Source organism: Notolabrus celidotus, chromosome 23 (assembly GCF_009762535.1).
Source record: "Notolabrus celidotus isolate fNotCel1 chromosome 23, fNotCel1.pri, whole genome shotgun sequence".
NCBI classification, from domain to species: Eukaryota; Metazoa; Chordata; class Actinopteri; order Labriformes; family Labridae; genus Notolabrus; species Notolabrus celidotus.
In genome coordinates this window covers 20,618,487-20,635,257 of record NC_048294.1, presented here as the reverse complement: position 1 = coordinate 20,635,257, position 16,771 = coordinate 20,618,487, and the positions used below count along the sequence as shown (strand labels likewise).

At 41.5% G+C, this 16,771-nt stretch overlaps 2 protein-coding genes across 3 annotated transcripts; both read left to right on the top strand.

Annotated features, from left to right (window-relative positions):
• The first annotated feature begins 1,669 nt into the window (after positions 1-1,669).
• LOC117807458 (homeodomain-interacting protein kinase 2-like) lies at positions 1,670-7,543 on the top strand. 2 transcript variants are annotated; one of them, XM_034676773.1, is made up of 9 exons: positions 1,670-2,181; positions 2,532-2,726; positions 4,885-5,066; positions 5,171-5,294; positions 5,571-5,681; positions 5,777-5,860; positions 5,951-6,111; positions 6,604-6,890; positions 7,079-7,543. In XM_034676773.1, the coding sequence occupies exons 1-9, from the start codon at positions 1,981-1,983 to the stop codon at positions 7,228-7,230; spliced, it is 1,497 nt and encodes a 498-aa protein (XP_034532664.1). In that variant the 5' UTR covers positions 1,670-1,980; the 3' UTR covers positions 7,231-7,543. The 2 variants fall into 2 exon arrangements, with proteins under 2 accessions (XP_034532664.1, XP_034532663.1); XM_034676772.1 differs by having other exon boundaries at positions 1,672-2,181; positions 6,604-6,908.
• A 1,862-nt stretch (positions 7,544-9,405) lies between these two features.
• Positions 9,406-16,638, top strand: LOC117807535 (protein c-ets-1-B-like). The gene is given in 10 exon segments (XM_034676855.1): positions 9,406-10,126; positions 11,086-11,142; positions 11,870-11,989; positions 12,152-12,355; positions 13,926-14,000; positions 14,131-14,325; positions 15,812-16,036; positions 16,126-16,244; positions 16,316-16,481; positions 16,484-16,638. Coding segments are annotated over 9 exon segments (1,167 nt in total). The 5' UTR covers positions 9,406-10,126; positions 11,086-11,123; the 3' UTR covers positions 16,528-16,638.
• The last annotated feature ends 133 nt before the right edge of the window (positions 16,639-16,771 follow it).

Genomic DNA, 16,771 nt, shown 5'->3' with positions numbered 1-16,771 from the left:
TGTTTACCTGTTTAACACACATGTTCACTGTAATAACTCTGATCAATATAAACAGTAACAGAGCTCTGTCTCTGTGTTTACCTGTTAAACACACACCTGCACATGAAGAGAGTCTGCTCTCTGTTTATTCTGTCCTGAAGCATCACGGATCGATTCACCGGTAAAATGCCTCATTATTAAATTATTTATTGCTTTAAGGGAAAATATAAATCATGCAACTCTTTTCAAACCCTGTGCTCATTAATGATCAGTCTCGTATGAGACTTTATTAACCTGACAGGAAATATAACAAGTGTTTTTACTAACAGACAAACTTTACTGTCAGACTTCTCTCCATGAAGAAAACGAGAACGAATGGGGAAACTAACAGGAGAAATAACTGATCATTAATATATATTCTATCTATGATATAAGACTATTACTCTATTTCATTAGACAGTGAATCTGACAAAAACAATCAGATATAAAATAATCCATCCTGTTATATTGAATTTATGATTTCCTGTTCAGTATTTTGTGTTTAAAACTCACATCAAACACTTTTTAATCTCAGTGTGTAGCATTTAAAGTTGTAGTGTGTAGTATTTAAAGGTGTAGTGTGTAGTATTTAAAGGTACAGTGTGTAGTATTTAAAGGTGTAGTGTGTAGTATTTAAAGGTACAGTGTGTAGTATTTAAAGGTGTAGTGTGTAGTATTTAAAGGTGTAGTGTGTAGTATTTAAAGGTGTGGTGTGTAGTGTTTGAAGGTACAGTGTGTAGCATTTAAGTAAGTACCTCATCATTTTTTTTTAAAACTTCAGTATTTTCATCCATTATCAGACAAAACAAAAGTAAAACTGGTACTTTAAATGCAGCATAGTGAAAGATAAGGTTCTCCTGAATAAAATGATGTATGGCACTTGATGCTGAGTGCTTCAATAGGATAGAAAAACCAAATTAAAACAGGGAGTCTGGCGCCCCCAAAAGTGGTCTAGGCCTTTAAGGGTTAACGGGTGTGTGCACTTATGCAACCACATTATTATCATTGTTATTTTTTTATTCTTCACTCAAAAATATTTCATTTTTTTTCAATTGAATTGTTCATGTTATAGGTCACATTAAAGGTGGAAAAAGTTCTGACATGATTTATCGTGGTCTCATTTTTTTTACATCACAAAACCTAGCATTTTAACAGGGGTGTGTAGACTTTTGCTATCCACTGTTAGTACCTTTAAATACTACACACTGCATCTTTATCATAGACTGTATAAAATATGGACGTAGTATCCGTGAGGTCACCCATCTGATCCTGAGAGCTGTTTTGAAGCCAATCCACGGCGGCAGCCATATTGGAAATGCGGAACTCAACCAAGCAGAGTGTGACGTAGCGTGAGCCTCTTAGCCAACAGCTATGTTTTCCAGACCGGGAGTCACGTCAGTCATGTCCTTATTTGGGCAAAAACTCGAAATCTTAATATCTTCTGAACCGTCACGTTAGAAAAAAAATCACCCCCCGTACAGTGTGTGCCGATAGAGAGATTAGCTTCGTAAGGTCAAGATGTTTTTTGAACTAGGCTGTAAACATGTTTATTAATGCTGCAAAGATCGTCTTTTTCCCATTCATGTCTATGTGGTTTCCGGTGTTTCTGCAGCCAGCCTCAAGCAGATTCTCGATGTATTGCAGTTTATAACACTTCCACATGGGCTTCATCGTTTGAGACCGGAGGTTGCCGCTTGATCTTCATATACTAAATACTGGAGCACTGTGCTCCTGCAGGTGGAGAACATCATTAAAACCAACCTTATTAGACACAATGTGCATATTCACTGTCATGTAATGTTGTCAGTATGTTCTCTTTTGTTCTTTAACATTGTTTTAACCATCTGAAAAGAGAATTCCAAACTGTGATGTCACAAAGACCTTTTAGAACCTTGCCCCACAGACTCTGCAGAAACATAGACTTCTCTTATTTCTGAACCAGTGTGAGAATAATCAATCAAGATGGCCGAGAGCAATTCAAACTCATCAACCCAATCCTACATCGACAGCGATTTCATGGAACCGCAACTTCCCTATAATTACTTACTGCTGGGGGAGCTGGGACAGGGAGCCTACGGGAATGTGATGAAGTGTGTAAAAGTGGAAACCGAGGAGGTCTTAGCTGTGAAGATCCAATATAGTGAGAGCGATTTTAAAGATGAAGTAAGTACCTATGCTCATTCACTCCATGCTTTATACTAACTGTTCTTTTGCTGAAGGTTTTCACATCTACAGAGACAAAAACAGGCCAAAAATAAACATCATGTGGGGTCAGAAAAATCATCACATCCACTTTCCACAAGGTGGCATCCTCCTGCGACAAAGACAGTCCATTTCTTTGATTTCTAACAAAGGTTGCTTCTTCAGAGACTGCAGATATATCTCCAACTTTGTCCATCTACCCCTCTCATATCAAAGTTGTTACGTCTTTGTTATGACTTTGCTTTTGCTCTCCATGCAGACTGTTTTTCCTGCATATATTGATTTAGAGTCCTGCCTTCTGTCCTCCCCAGATGACCCTGATGGAGTATTTCAAGAGGAACCACCTGGACGAGAGCAACATCGTGCGGTTTGTTGAGGCCGTCGAGATGACGGGTAGCGCGGGGACTCTGGCATTCGAGATGCTGGATTTGACTTTGGATACATTCTTTGCAGACCGAGACTGCTCCCCTTTGGATCTACAAGACATCAGGAACATCATCCAACAGGTACGTACATGACACACCAAACACTAGCAAGCTTTCTCTACTGTTCATGCACTGTTATTAAAGAGGGGATGAATAGAAACTGTATTCTCTCTCTCGGCCTGAAGGGGGCAAGTTCAGAAAACGGACTCAGTAGAAGTCTATGAAACAAAGGTCGTACTTTTCAGCTGATTTATTCCCTCAGTAAACATTCCTGATGAGTTTATGGTCTCATTCTCTAGTTCCAAGTCTTCTTAGACTACAGATCTAACCGAGCGCAGTTTATTTAACCTTATAGAAACAATAATTAAAGCTTCATCTATACAATACGTCCTAGGCATGAAAAATAAAGTATAGATCAGAATCAGAATCAGAATCAGAATCAGCTTTATTCGCCAAGTATGCTTGAACACACAAGGAATTTGACTTTAGTAAACTGTGCTCTCTTTGTACAAGGCATAAGAATAGGAATAAGAATAAGAACTACAATAAAAAATAAAATAAAAATATAATAACAATAACCTTAGCTATAAATACAAAGAAACAACAAATAGGCATGACTAATATGTACAGGCTAAAATAATATGATAAAGTGCAGTGGCGAGTTGCAGAGGAAGTTTTACATTATAAAATAGTAGTTAAATAATACAAAAAATAGAAATATGGAATTCTGCTTGAGAATTGTTGCATTGTGTATCTACATGTATATTTACAGAGAGTATTTATCTGACAGGTATGACACTGTTATGGTTTAGTGTTCATCAGAGTGACAGCCTGGGGGAAGAAACTGTTCTTATGGCGGGTTGTTTTGGCGCACAGTGATCTGTAGCGCCTGCCGGAGGGGAGGAGTTTGAAGAATTTGTGTCCAGGGTGTGAGGGGTCAGCGGTGATGCTACCTGCCCGTTTCCTGGCCCGGGACCGGTACAAGTCCTGGATGGGGGGCAGGTCGACGCCGATGATTTTTTCTGCAGTCCTTATAGTCCGCTGCAGTCTGTGTTTGTCTAGTTTGGTTGCAGAGCCAAACCAGACAGTGATGGAGGTACACAGAACAGACTGGATGATGGAGGTGTAGAACATGATCAGCAGTTACTGAGGCAGGTTGAACTTCCTGAGCTGACGCAGGAAGTACAACCTCTGCTGGGCCTTTTTTCTGATTGTGTCTATGTGGGAGGTCCACCTCAGGTCCCGGGAAATAGTGGATCCCAGGAACCTGAAAGAGTCCACAGTAGACACAGTGCTGTTCAGGATGGTGAGGGGGGGGAGTGGGGGGGGGGCTTCTCCTGAAGTCCACTGTCATCTCTACCATCTTGAGCGGGTTCAGCTCCAGATGGTTCTGACTACACCAGAGAGCCAGCTGTTCCACCTCCTGTCTGTAAGCAGACTCGTCTCCGTCCTGGATGAGACCGATGACGGTGGTGTCGTCTGCGAACTTCAGGAGTTTCACCGAGGGGTCTCCTGAGGTGCAGTCATTGGTGTAGAGGGAGAAGAGCAGTGGGGAGAGAACACATCCCTGTGGGGTGCCAGTGCTGATGGTCCGGGTGCTGGATTTGATGCTCCCCAGCCTCACCTGCTGTCTCCTGTCCGTCAGGAAGTTGGTGATCCACTGACAGATGGAGGCCGGCACTGTGAGCTGGGTGAGTTTCTGGTGCAGGATGTCTGGTATGATGGTGTTGAACGCAGAGCTGAAGTCCACAAACAGGATCCTAGCGTAGGTCCTGGGGGAGTCCAGGTGATGCAGGATGTAGTTCAGACCCATGTTGACTGCATCCTCCACCGACCTGTTTGCCCGGTAGGCAAACTGCAGGGGGTCCAGCAGGGGGCCTGTGATGTCCTTCAGGTGGCTCAACACTAGTCTCTCGAAGGACTTCATGACCACAGACGTTAGGGCGACGGGCCTGTAGTCATTGAGTCCTGTGATGGTGGGTTTCTTTGGGACTGGGATGATAGTGGATATGAGGTTTTCTGATAAGACCAATCCCTTCAGTAAAGGGTTGTTCAGTGAATCAGACATTCTGAGCAGCTGTTTTGTACCTTTTGTACCTAGCACAGATATTTTTCGGGTTAGGAGCACTCGGTTTGAAAATATCTCAAAGTGGGAGCTTTATTTTGAAAAGTCTGATAAGTTCATGTCAGTTGTGTATCAGTGTGCTCACAATGTTGTCTCTCTTTGTTGGACTTACAGTTGGCTAAAGCGTTGGACGCCCTGAAGACTCACAAAGTGATCCACTCAGATATCAAATTGAACAACATCATGGTGGTGGACGGTGCAGAGCATCCCCTTCGGATCAAGCTCATCGACTTTGGGCTTGCTATTCCTGCCTGCAGAGCAAAGCAGGGCTCTGTCGTACAAACACTCTACTACAAGTGAGTTACATCACTCCTGACTCTCCAGTCACATTTGATGTGTGTGTGTGTTAGATATGGAACAGTGTTCTTCATAATACACTCTGCTTTTGTTTCATATTCAGGGCTCCAGAGGTTCTTTTGGGCCTGCCGTTTTCCGAGGCCATCGACATGTGGTCTCTGGGCCTAGTGATGGCAATACTCCTGACCGGATATGCGCTCTTTGAAGGGGCCTGCGAATATGAGATGGTAAGTATTTAACAACTCATCTTTCATGCCCTCCTGTCAGATTTACTCTTTTGTATTAACCATGTCACCAAAGCCATCACTCCAAGCTAAAACAAGATGCTGTAAAAACAGGCTGTAGATATGCTAACGTCGTAGAACAGCTTTTGTCATCGGGTCTCACAATATGAAAAGCTGCATCTGAAGCTTTTTGAAAGGATTTGTGATAAATATCATCGACTCTTTGGAGAGTCAAGAGATAAAAGTCGCCTTTGTTGATGTGACTGTGTTTTTCTGCAGATTCGTTTCATGGTGGAGCTTCTTGGTGACCCTCCGGACCATCTCTTAGAAGCTGGGAAATTCTCCACCAAGTATTTTAGGAAGGACAAAACAGGCCAGTGGAAACTGATGGTAAGTCCCTGATTTTTACCTATAAAGATTACACTGTCCTACATTTTCCACAAGTATGAAGAGGTGTCTGAAAAAAACATTTAATGTTCTTTCAGACGCCTGAGGAGTACTGGAAGAAGGAGAATCCTGTTAAAGACTACAGGGTCTACACTTTCAGGGACCTGGACAAGCTGGAGACAGTAAGGGTTTAATCCGTTGTTCTGCAGCGTTAAATGAATCTGTTTAAGAATGAGGGAGCTCACTCTCCTACTCTTTGTTTCCTTCGTTAGTTACCCCTTCCTAACATGACTGATGTGGATGCTGATGAGAAGAAGGAGTGCATCGACCTGCTGAAGGCGATGCTTCGACTGGATGCGGATGAGAGAATCACTCCGAGCCAAGTCCTCTCTCATCCGTTCATCACGAGAGGAACCCCCCAGCAGAGCTCAGAGTAAGTGTCTGCAACCACACATCTCAGATGGTTTTCACATATAAAACCTGGTTTATCATCTCTCAGATCAACAGGAGGTCAGAGCTTATTAGTACTGAAATGATCAGGGTTTCACTGGATACAACAGTTCCTACGTAGACAGATGTTACACCTCAAAGTGCCTGAGTGATAACAGCTGTAGATGCTGCTTTTGAAGATGTGAAGAGAATGAGTTTATCTTAATCTGTATTTTAAACTTGCTGCAGTTGACAGAGCTGGTCTAAGAGTAAATGAGAGTATCATCAGCATAGAGGGGAACGGTTGGGGTGTTCTGTCCAAGACCCTTAATATAATCAGTAAACAAGAGTGGGCCTAGAACAGAGCCTTGTGGTACGCCCTTGGGGATTTGTAGAACCTGTGAAGTAGCAGCTTATTCCTCAGGTACCACAGGGTAAGATGAATCTGTCTGCTCCTAGAACTCCTCGTGTTTGACAGTTTGATTTTTCCTTCCAGTCAGGACACCAGAGAACCAGGATCCCAAACAGAAGAATCAGGAACCCAAACAGAAGAATCAGGACCCCAAACAGAAGAATCAGGAACCCAAACAGAAGAATCAGGAACCCCAGAGACAGATGGAAACTGCAGTGAGATTTATGAAACAACTCCATTAACCATATCCATATTGGTGAAATCTGCACCTCCTGAATGCTGCCTTCCATTGGAAGAAGACTTTGAAACAAGACCTTATATCCCTTCGTATTATTCTGAGGACTCCAGCAGGGAGCCTGAGACCTCTGACGGTGAGAGCAAAGCTTCAGGTAGGAAAATATTGTGAATGAATTCTCTTTAGAACTTTCTTTTCATATTTCACATCTTTCTGACACTTCATAAACAGTGTTTCCTCAGATTCTCTGATTACTTGTTTAAATTGACCTTTAGCTGTAGCACTAAAGCTAACCTCTACCTATGTCTGAATTTGATGTTTTAGAAGATACAGACCTGGAGGAGGAGGAGGAGACGCAAGAGACGACAGAAAAGAAGCAGAAGCAGAAGAAGAAGAAGAATCGCTTCATATGTTTCTGCTGCTGCATAAAGAGGAAGGTGTTCAGCTGTACCAATGTCGTGGACGTCCAAGACTGAATCCCTTTGGTTGATATGTAGACTCTTAGATCTTTGGGTGACACGGTGGCTCAGTGGTTATTACAAAGGCCTCACAGAGAGGGCTTGGACTCTCTGTGTGGAGTTTGCATGTTCTCCCCATGTCTGCGTGGGTTTCCTCTGGGCTCTCCGGTTTCCTCCCACAAAGCCCCGAAAACATGCAGCGATTTGAGATTCAACACTAAATGGTAACATCATTAATATTTGGCATGAATCAGCAGTTTATTTGACGACACTCAAAGTTCAAACACACCTTGTTTTCTAGTCTGAATAAAAATGCTCATTGGACTTGTGACATGTCTTCTTGCCTCATTTATAATTATTTTTATTTTCAAACATCTTCTGATGATCGCATTTGCCTCTGGGAATAACAGCGGACTCTTTGGTCATTCTGGTGTATCTAGCAGTTACTATGGACATCGACTAGATCTGTGCTCTCTCGTACGTCAACACTCACCGGCTGCTTTTTCAGATCTGATCACGGAGCAGCACTGCCAGACAGCTGGAGTCACGAGTTGGAGAATTTCCCACCAAAATTACTGAATCAACAGTGTTCCTCCTCCATGATGAGCTTCACCTCGTCCATGTTGTCTATATCGGCCTCTGAAAATCTCTGACCTGTTGAATTTAGTCCTGTTGCAACAAACTGCTTCTTTAAATATTACACACTGTTCCTTTAATGGTCACTATCAAAGGAGGAAGAAGTCCCTGAAGACAACATTCAAAACCTAACAACTGTTGGCGCTATGAGATGCGCTCTGAAATGTTTGTTGTTGGCACTGACCTCAGATGTATGAAACATGAAAAAGTGCCGTCTGGAGGCCCCTCAAATGTATAATATATAAAAACTGCACTCTGGACGCCCTCCTGTAGTTAATGATGATATGTTAATTATGTAATACAATCAATAATATAGAAATATATCAATAGTTTTTGTGTTCTCCTTTACATAATTCATTTACACCACTATTGGTCGCAAAAATATTCACCAGGATGCAGGAATTAAGTGTTAGATGCTCAAAAGGTTTGTCAACCAAATGGCTCCCCCTGCTGGATATATGAAAGAATGACATTTTTGAAGACAATGAAAATGGGTTTTTGTCAATACAATAGCACCCCTTGCTGGACTTCAGATATAATGCAGGTTTTAAGTTCTTTCACAGATATCTCCAAGGAGGGCTCTTGAATGATATGCTTGCAGTACTTCAGAATTAGATGTCAATCAATCAAGGCTCCTAAACTGGAGCCAAGAAAAAATACAGGTTTGAAATGATTCAGGATTCAATTCACTTAAATCCATTCTGACTGCACCTGCTGGACTGTAGAAAGAATGCAGATTAAAAGCACTAAAGCACAATGATTTCTTTTTAACTGACAAGTGCCCATCTGCTGGACCTCAGAAAGACTTCAGGATTTTAGTCCTAAAAATTTGTCAAATTCTTTAATCCTCCCCTTAAACTGTTTTTATTCCATTCCAGGCAGTTTCATTGACAGGATCTTGTATCTTGTTTTGAGATCGTTTTATTCCTTTTTTATCTTTTTTATATATATGAAGATTGAAACCAGATATATACGGGATGCAGGAATGGTCCCTTCTGATTCCAGAAAGCTAAACCAAATGCTGAACTCCTGGCCATTTTGAGAAACCCACAGGCAAGGGCAATGTGGTGGGGCCGATCATTAGGGAGCGTTAGGGATCGAGTGTTGCATGATTTCTATTTTCCCTGAAACTTGAAATAAGTGTAAATAAGTTGTAGAATCAGATTAGCACTAAATGTAAATACAAATGATGAAAAGATCATTTAATTTCACATGGTGAAGTATTATAGACTGTAACTTTGGGAACATATCTGGGAGAGATGTGTTCCATCTGTCTTCTTGGCATACAGCAGTCGCATGGAGCATCTGGATTTCCTGCAAGCTCAGGGGTTTGTGTACAGACGTACACATGTATATGGTTTCAGGATTCTGAGCTCAGAGAACAGGAAGACACCACTTGCAACTGTTGTATGCAATTAACTGGCCCTGACCTATTAATTCAGATAGCTATACATATTTATTCCTGCCTACAGCTAACTTGGGTGGAAATAAATGGCCATTGCTGCTATGAGCATGAGGTGCAAGACTGTTTCAAAAAACAAATCTGGCACAGATGTGTTCAGTCACCACCTTGTCTTATCTATACTCAGGGCTGGTGATGGAGTACAACCTTTACTAAGCAGTCAACTTCAGGCTTGCTGGGCTAATGTGAGCAGCCGTTTGATCCCTCTAGTCACTATACCGAGAATCTGGCAGGGCCAGTAAGTCACTAGACAGCATCTTGCACATTGGCATACAACAACCTCAGGCAGTGTCTGGATGTTCTTACTAGCTCAGAATCCCGAAACAAACCCCTGAGCTGGCAAGAAATCCAGATACTGCCTGTAGCGGCTAAGCCTAAAACTTAAAGCCACTGAGGGGCTGTCAAGACGGGCTAAACATAATTGACGCGCTCGCCGTTCGTTGTGTCTTGTGAAAAGAAGTATCCGACGTTTTCTGGTTGCACTTACGGATGATTTATTGTTCACCGTCTTTTCTCCAATGTGTTACATACAAGAATCCAACATAAGTGTCCATCAAAATCCATAAATCACGTTTACTCCACGCACACTGCCTTTGCACGTCTTTATCTCACTGCTGGGTCCAGGGGTTTGATTCTGTGCTGTGTGTACTGGATCGGCCTTATGGGTGATGACAACATGTGATGTGTATTCAGTTAAATATGAATTGCTTGGTACAAAAGAGAGGAAAACTCAAGAGAAGGCGGGTTTACTGAAAGAACCCAAATAACTATCTGCAGTGGTCTCACCTGGGAAGGTACAGTGTGTCATATTTAAAGGTACAGTATGTAGTATTTATTTTTCAGTGTGTAGTATTCAAAGATTCAGTGTGTAGTATTTAATAGTACAGTGTGTGGTATTTAAAGGTAAAGTGTGTAGTATTTAAAGATGCAGTGTGTAGTATGTTAAGGTACAGTGTGTAGTATTTAAAGATGCAATGTTTAGTATTTAAAGGTACAGTTTCTAGTATTTAAAGATGCAGTGTGTAGTATTTAAAGGAACAGTGTGTAATATTAAAAGGTACAATTTCTAGTATTTAAAGGTGCAGTGTGTAGTATTTAAAGGTACAGTGTGTAGTATTTAAAGATACAATATCTAGTATTTAAAGGTACATTGTGTGTATATAAAGGTACAGTGTGTAGTATTTAAAGGTACAGTGTTTAGTATTTAAAGGTACAATGTCTAGAATTTAAAGATGCAGTGTGTAGTATTTAAAGGTACAGTGTGTAATATTTAAAGGTACAGTGTGAGTATTTAAAGATACAGTGTGTGGTATTTAAAGATACAGTGTGTGGTATTCATTTTTCAGTGTGTAGTATTTAAAGATTCAGTGTGTAGTATTTAAAAGTATAGTGTGTGGTATTCAAAGGTAAAGTTTGAAGTATCTAATGATGCAGTGTGTAGTATGTTAAGGTACAGTGCGTAGTATTTAAAGGTACAGTGTGTGGTATGTTAAAGTACAGTGTCTAGTTTTTAACGACACAATGTATAGCATTTAAAAGTACAGTGTGTTGTATCTAAAGGCACAGTGTGTAGTATTTAAAGGTACAGTATGTACTGTATCATATCATGCCCTTTAGTTTTTTGTTAAACCTCTCGTTGATCAATATCCTGTACATCAGATTCGATGCTCATGCCCCTCCCACGTGAACATGACTGACACCTGTCCATCACAGCAGGCCCCCTCCCTCCCCTCTGCCTTTCATATTAAAGGTCCATTCCCTCTGTGTGCCCTCAGTTTGCTCCACCTGATCCCCAAACCCTTGACACACCAGGATGGACTGCAGCACATACGGTAAGACGACGATCCCTCCGTCTATTCCATGTTTGACTTCAAATAATCAGGATGCTTTGAAACGTTTACCCTTTCTTCTTTCTGGATATATTACCCTTTGAGAAGTTTACTTTTACCAACTTATTGAGTTTACCTAAGGAGAAATAATTAAGGACTAAGAGCTCTCTTTATGCTGTATTTATATTTTATAAACATTTCTAGTGTATTTATGAGCAGAAATAAGGACATTTCTCTTTTTTAATCATATCTGTGTTCTTAAGAATAGTCAGATTTAATTTGATCCAATTATATTTCTTTACACTCTGAATCTTTAGCTCTTTGTTTCTTCTTTATACACACAAATAAGTCCATCACAGACATTTTCAAACTCTTAGTTCATGAAGTACAAATGTATCATTATGTGTTGAATTGAAATACAATCATTAGAAATTATACTTTGAATGACTCGATTTCTGCAGAACCCTCAGCTGCGTTTGTTTGGTGGAGGAGATATCTCACCATGGATTGTGTAGAAAAACATGTAAATAATTCTTTCACAACAAATAAATAATGGTCCTCGCAGGTTCGACTACCGACGATGTCCAAAAAATGACTTACATTTTTTTTTTTTAAATAACTAAAAATGTCTTTATCAATCCTGTGGAACACAAACAGCATGGTTACTATTTCGATCGTAAATTTAAATGAGTACATTCAATCAGGGTCCTTTTATTTCCTGCTGTCTCAGAGATGGACCCCCTGGAGGTCCCTCCTCTCACCCCAACCAGTAAGGAGGTCCTCAGCCAGGCGCTGAAGGCCAGCTTCTCTGGATTTTCTCAGGAGAGGATCAACCATCACTTCCCTCACGGTATAGATTCACACATCCAGGACTTCACTGATCATTGTTTGTTACACACAGAGCTGTGGATTTATTCCTGTGTGTGTGTGTGTGTGTGTGTGGTGTGTGTGTGTGTGTGTGTGTGTGTGTGTGTGTGTGTGTGTGTGTGTGTGTGTGTGCGCGCGCGCGCAGACCCCACCCTGTGGTCGGAGTGGGAGGTGAACTACTGGTTGGACTGGTGTCAGGCCGAGTTCGGTCTCACCTGTCTGGGTTCAGACCTGAGAGGCCTGCAGGGGGCGGAGCTCTGCGCTCTGGACAGAGACGCTTTCCTGAGCCTGATATCTGACTGCACGGCCGGAGAGATCCTGTGGGAGCATCTGGAGGACATGAGGAGAGGTGGAGAGAATACTAACTCTTAATAACTTAAAATATGTAATTTCATACACAATTTGAAAGCCTTTTTGCTAACAGCTACAGTGTTCCTGCCTGTCAATCAAGTCAGCCATGCCCTTACTAAGGTAAAACTTGTAAGTTCAATGTCTGTGAAAATAGCAATTTATATAAAAAAGTCACCCCCATACAGCATATGAGTGTGCCAAGAAAGACCCAGGCTGTAAACATGTTTATTTCTACTGTTAAGATGGTCTCCTTTGAATGGGTGTGTATGTGGTTTCTGGTGTTTCTGCAGCCAGCCTCAAGTGGACACTCAAGGAACTGCAGTTTTTATCACTTCCGCATGGGCTTCAAATTTTACGACTGGATGTGGCTGCTTGGTGGAAACAAGTTATCTTGTGCACACATAATAAAATTTTGTGCACGCAAGTTACTTTCTTAACTCCCACTCAGTATACTCATTGACCTCAGGAGCTCTGAGCTGCAGCGGACTGTGTCAATCTGGTGTCCGCACTAAGCTTGGTATCGTAGTAAGCTTGGATATGGCACTCCTAGGGGAGCCCGGGACCACCAGGTCGTCTAAGGAGGGATGCACTGGCCCAGGTCGGAGACGGAGCAGGTCAAAGCCCTCGTGCCGCTCAGTAGTGGGATCGCGCCTGAGAATAGGCGCTGTACTGCAGCCTGAGTAATAAAGTTGTGCATGCAAGATACAATTTGAAGCTTTTTGGAACTTTGGGGAAAAAAAAAAGAACTATGATTTTGCGCACTAAGTTTTAACATCATTTATGAGATTAAAAAAATCAGAACTTCAGCTGTTTTTAGTCTATGTGTTAATTTAAAGGGTATAATCAGAGGAACTGCCAGCCGCCTGCTCCAAAACCAGGAACATGGAACGTCTTCTGAAGTTAAATTTTAGCAAAAGTTGCGCAAAAACTGAGTTAACTCCAAAGAAGGCCAGTCTTCAGCTTTTTCATTAAATTAATAATCTCGACTTTATTCTCATTACTGTTTTCTCATAGGCCTCTATACAATCAGACCCCTATTTGCGATTAGTAGAGTCGCCCTCGGCTGGAAGTTAGAAAGGAATCATGTTTAAGACACTGGGATTGGCGTCACTTCTCAAATAGGTGGGATACATCCTCATATTATGAAATTGTTTAAAAAGCTGCGTTATAGATAAATGTGTCATTTTATTTACACATTACATCTTTTCTGACGTGCTGTAGCCATAAACTGAGTCCTGATTCAGAGGCGCCATCCTTGGAAGGCCACATTTAAAAATCGAATGTGTCACTGCGGCATGTCAAAGGTCGTATGAATTGGAAAGCTCCGACAGATGCATCCTACTTTGCCCAGCGTGTTTGGACATAGAGCTCTATGGGGACTGACTCATATTTGGAGACAGCCTCTAGTGGACACTTTGGGAACTGCAGCTTTTCAACTCCAGATGTTTGAACTTGATTATACCTGTGGACAGTTATCTTTACATCATATGTTCCTTTTTGACTTCTTTTGGTGGAGAAATAACTTGATGTGACCTCTAACCGAAAAATGTATTTTTTAAATCCTCCAGAGAATGAGTACGACTGCAGCTCTTCACTCTCCTCGTGCACGATATCAACTTACTGCCAGCTGCAAACCAACAAAGGTAAAATATATAATCATAATGTTTACTTTGTGGTTACTTGAACATCACTGTTATGCAAATAAACATTTTAATACTAAAATAACAACAATCATAAGTTCATTCTGTCATATATTTTCACGTGTGTCCTCAGAAAGCTTCTCAGACTTTGTTCAGGGCCATGCAGACAAACACAGTTATCACTCTCAGTACCTTCACGCTGAGAGGACAGACCTGCACACTCTGGACTCTGTGAGCGGACACCCTCAGGATTATTATCTGATAAAGACTGAAGATCCAAACAGGAGCATGAACACGGCTCTACTGCAGGACACAGGAGGGAGTGCAGGTAAAATCTGTACACTTTTAAATGTGTAGAGAGTTGACGGAGTGCAAATATTGTGTCTAAAACATGGAGCTGTGAAACACTGCTCGACCTGTGGAAAGTTACTTTAGTATTAAAGCATGAGTTTGTAGTTGCTGCTTTGCGTCACTGGTTTTATGTATCGTCACTAACATGACAGATAGAGACAGACTCATTTCACTCCCATTTCACACTGCATCCTCGGCATTATAAATACTTTACTGTAACAGCCCTTCAAAGTAAAAGTAAAAAATGATACTATAATCTCATATCCAAGATTAAGTAGAGAGGCCCTGAAGTCAAAAAGTAAGTAAGTAAAATAAGTTTCCTTTTGTGCACAGCTTGTTATCTTGTTACGTTTAGCTTGTAAGTTATTCATTTGAAGGAACAAATTATCATCCTGTGCACACAAGATAAAAGTTGTCACATGATGATCGCTTTTACCCTCAAGATAATAGATATCATGTGTGCACAAGTTTGTAAGCAGCAATAGGAATTATTCCACTTCCCATCATTTGTCATTAAATGCTGTTATTTTCCATTAGTTTGCTTTTTATTCATTTATCCCTTATTTGGCAGGGAGGGCCCACTGACACCAACGACTCTTTTCCAGAGATGCCCTGCAGCAATACACCAACAAAAAAACAAAATGTATACCCGGGTAACAATATAAACAGATATAATAACAACACATTCATCTAAATGTTTACACATTTTAAAACAATGAGAAGTGTTTTCTTTAAGTAGCTCAGACTCTACCTCTTTAAAAACATCATATGATACCAGAGAAGGTCGTTTAGATGTCAGTCTTTCCTCGTTCAGATTTAAACCTCTGTGATCTTAAAGTGATCCATTTCCAGGAGGGAGGGAGTTAACCTATAAGTGTCCTATAAATAAATGTATGATTAGTGTAATGTAATAAATAAATAATTCATCTTTTTGAGTGTTAGATTAGGGTGCAAAAGAAACGCGCTCTGTTGGGCAGAGTTGAGGAATGCGTCTGAGGTTGTATTGATGTATTTAGCTCTGCTTAAAGATGTTAAATTAAATTTGTAATTCTCAGTGAAGGTGTTTTTTATCCACATGGTATGTTTGATAGAACCTCTGAATTTAATATCAAACACTCTGGTGATGAAATGGATTGGTTGTAGAGTCACAAGGGCTCAACATGTTGTGCTTTGCTAGCTAGATCATAGCCTGAACCTTAATCTCTGTGGTGTGCAACCTAACATACCAAATATGCTGCTGCTGTTACCACATAAACCAAAAGGGAATGTTTACGCCTGGTTCATCACACAGAAGCAGGGAACTCATCTGCTCTTTCTATACCCACAAAATAAAATAAACACCTTTGCAGGACTTCAGAGGCAGCCTGTTTAGGACTCATTACCACCATCGAATAATTCAATATGGCCACCAGAAGCTGTTTTTCCATCCTTTCTCTCTGTCTTTGTTGTTCTTCCGTTTGTAGAGACGGACTCAGAGGTGGAGATTTCTCACAGCGATGACTCAGACATTGTGGGCTCTCTGTCGTGGACCGCTCCGCTCCAGGAAGTAGATCCAGTGACAGATGAGACTGTCTCTGAAGACATCTTCATTTTACCACAGACTCACCGCAGCTTCAAAGAATACGTTGGGAACCAAAAGGATCTGGGCCGAGCTGTGATACCTGCAGCGATCCTGGCCGGGTACACAGGTGAGCTCAGGTGGAGCAGAAGGTCTAATGGCTTGAGTAGATATTGCAAAGGGGGTCTTTATGGTGACAGTCTCTTCATGTTTGAACAGGCAGTGGTCCAATCCAGCTGTGGCAGTTCCTCCTGGAGCTCCTCACAGATCGAAGCTGTCAGTCCTGTATCAGCTGGACAGGAGACGGTTGGGAGTTCAAGCTAACAGACCCTGATGAGGTACAAAGAGGTCTTGGATTTAAAAGGTGCTTTTAACGACCTGCTGAGTTAAACTGTGCGTTTGCCTCCAGGTGGCACTGCTCTGGGGTCGCAGGAAGAACAAGCCCAAGATGAACTACGAGAAGCTGAGTCGAGGTCTGCGATATTACTACGATAAAAACATCATCCGAAAAACAGCCGGGAAGCGCTACGTCTACCGCTTCGTCTGCAACTTGCAAGGCCTGCTGGGATACGAGCCGGGGAGCTGCACGCCATGTTGGACACAAATAACAAGAGTCAGTGACGGAGAGACATTTTTATACGGAGCCTTGAACTTTTTCTGAGTGAAGTTTTATGAAGACTGTTTGAGGTGTGTGTGTGTGTGTGTGTGTGTGTGTGTGTGTGTGTGTGTGTGTGTCTGAATATGAGAGTGTATGGGAAGATGGGTGACATGTAGTGCTCTACTTTGTAAAACAATAAATAAAGGAACACTATTTCTCAATTCATTACATCCAGTAAGTTCCACAGAGTCTTCACTCTGGCTTCCT

Excerpts from the sequence above, each read along its gene's own strand:
- LOC117807458 (XM_034676772.1), top strand. The coding sequence starts at position 1,981 with ATGGCCGAGAGCAATTCAAACTCATCAACCCAATCCTACATCGACAGC. Across the intron at positions 2,182-2,531 it reads AGAGCGATTTTAAAGATGAA|ATGACCCTGATGGAGTATTT; the intron begins GTAAGTACCTAT and ends TGTCCTCCCCAG. Across the intron at positions 2,727-4,884 it reads TCAGGAACATCATCCAACAG|TTGGCTAAAGCGTTGGACGC; the intron begins GTACGTACATGA and ends TTGGACTTACAG.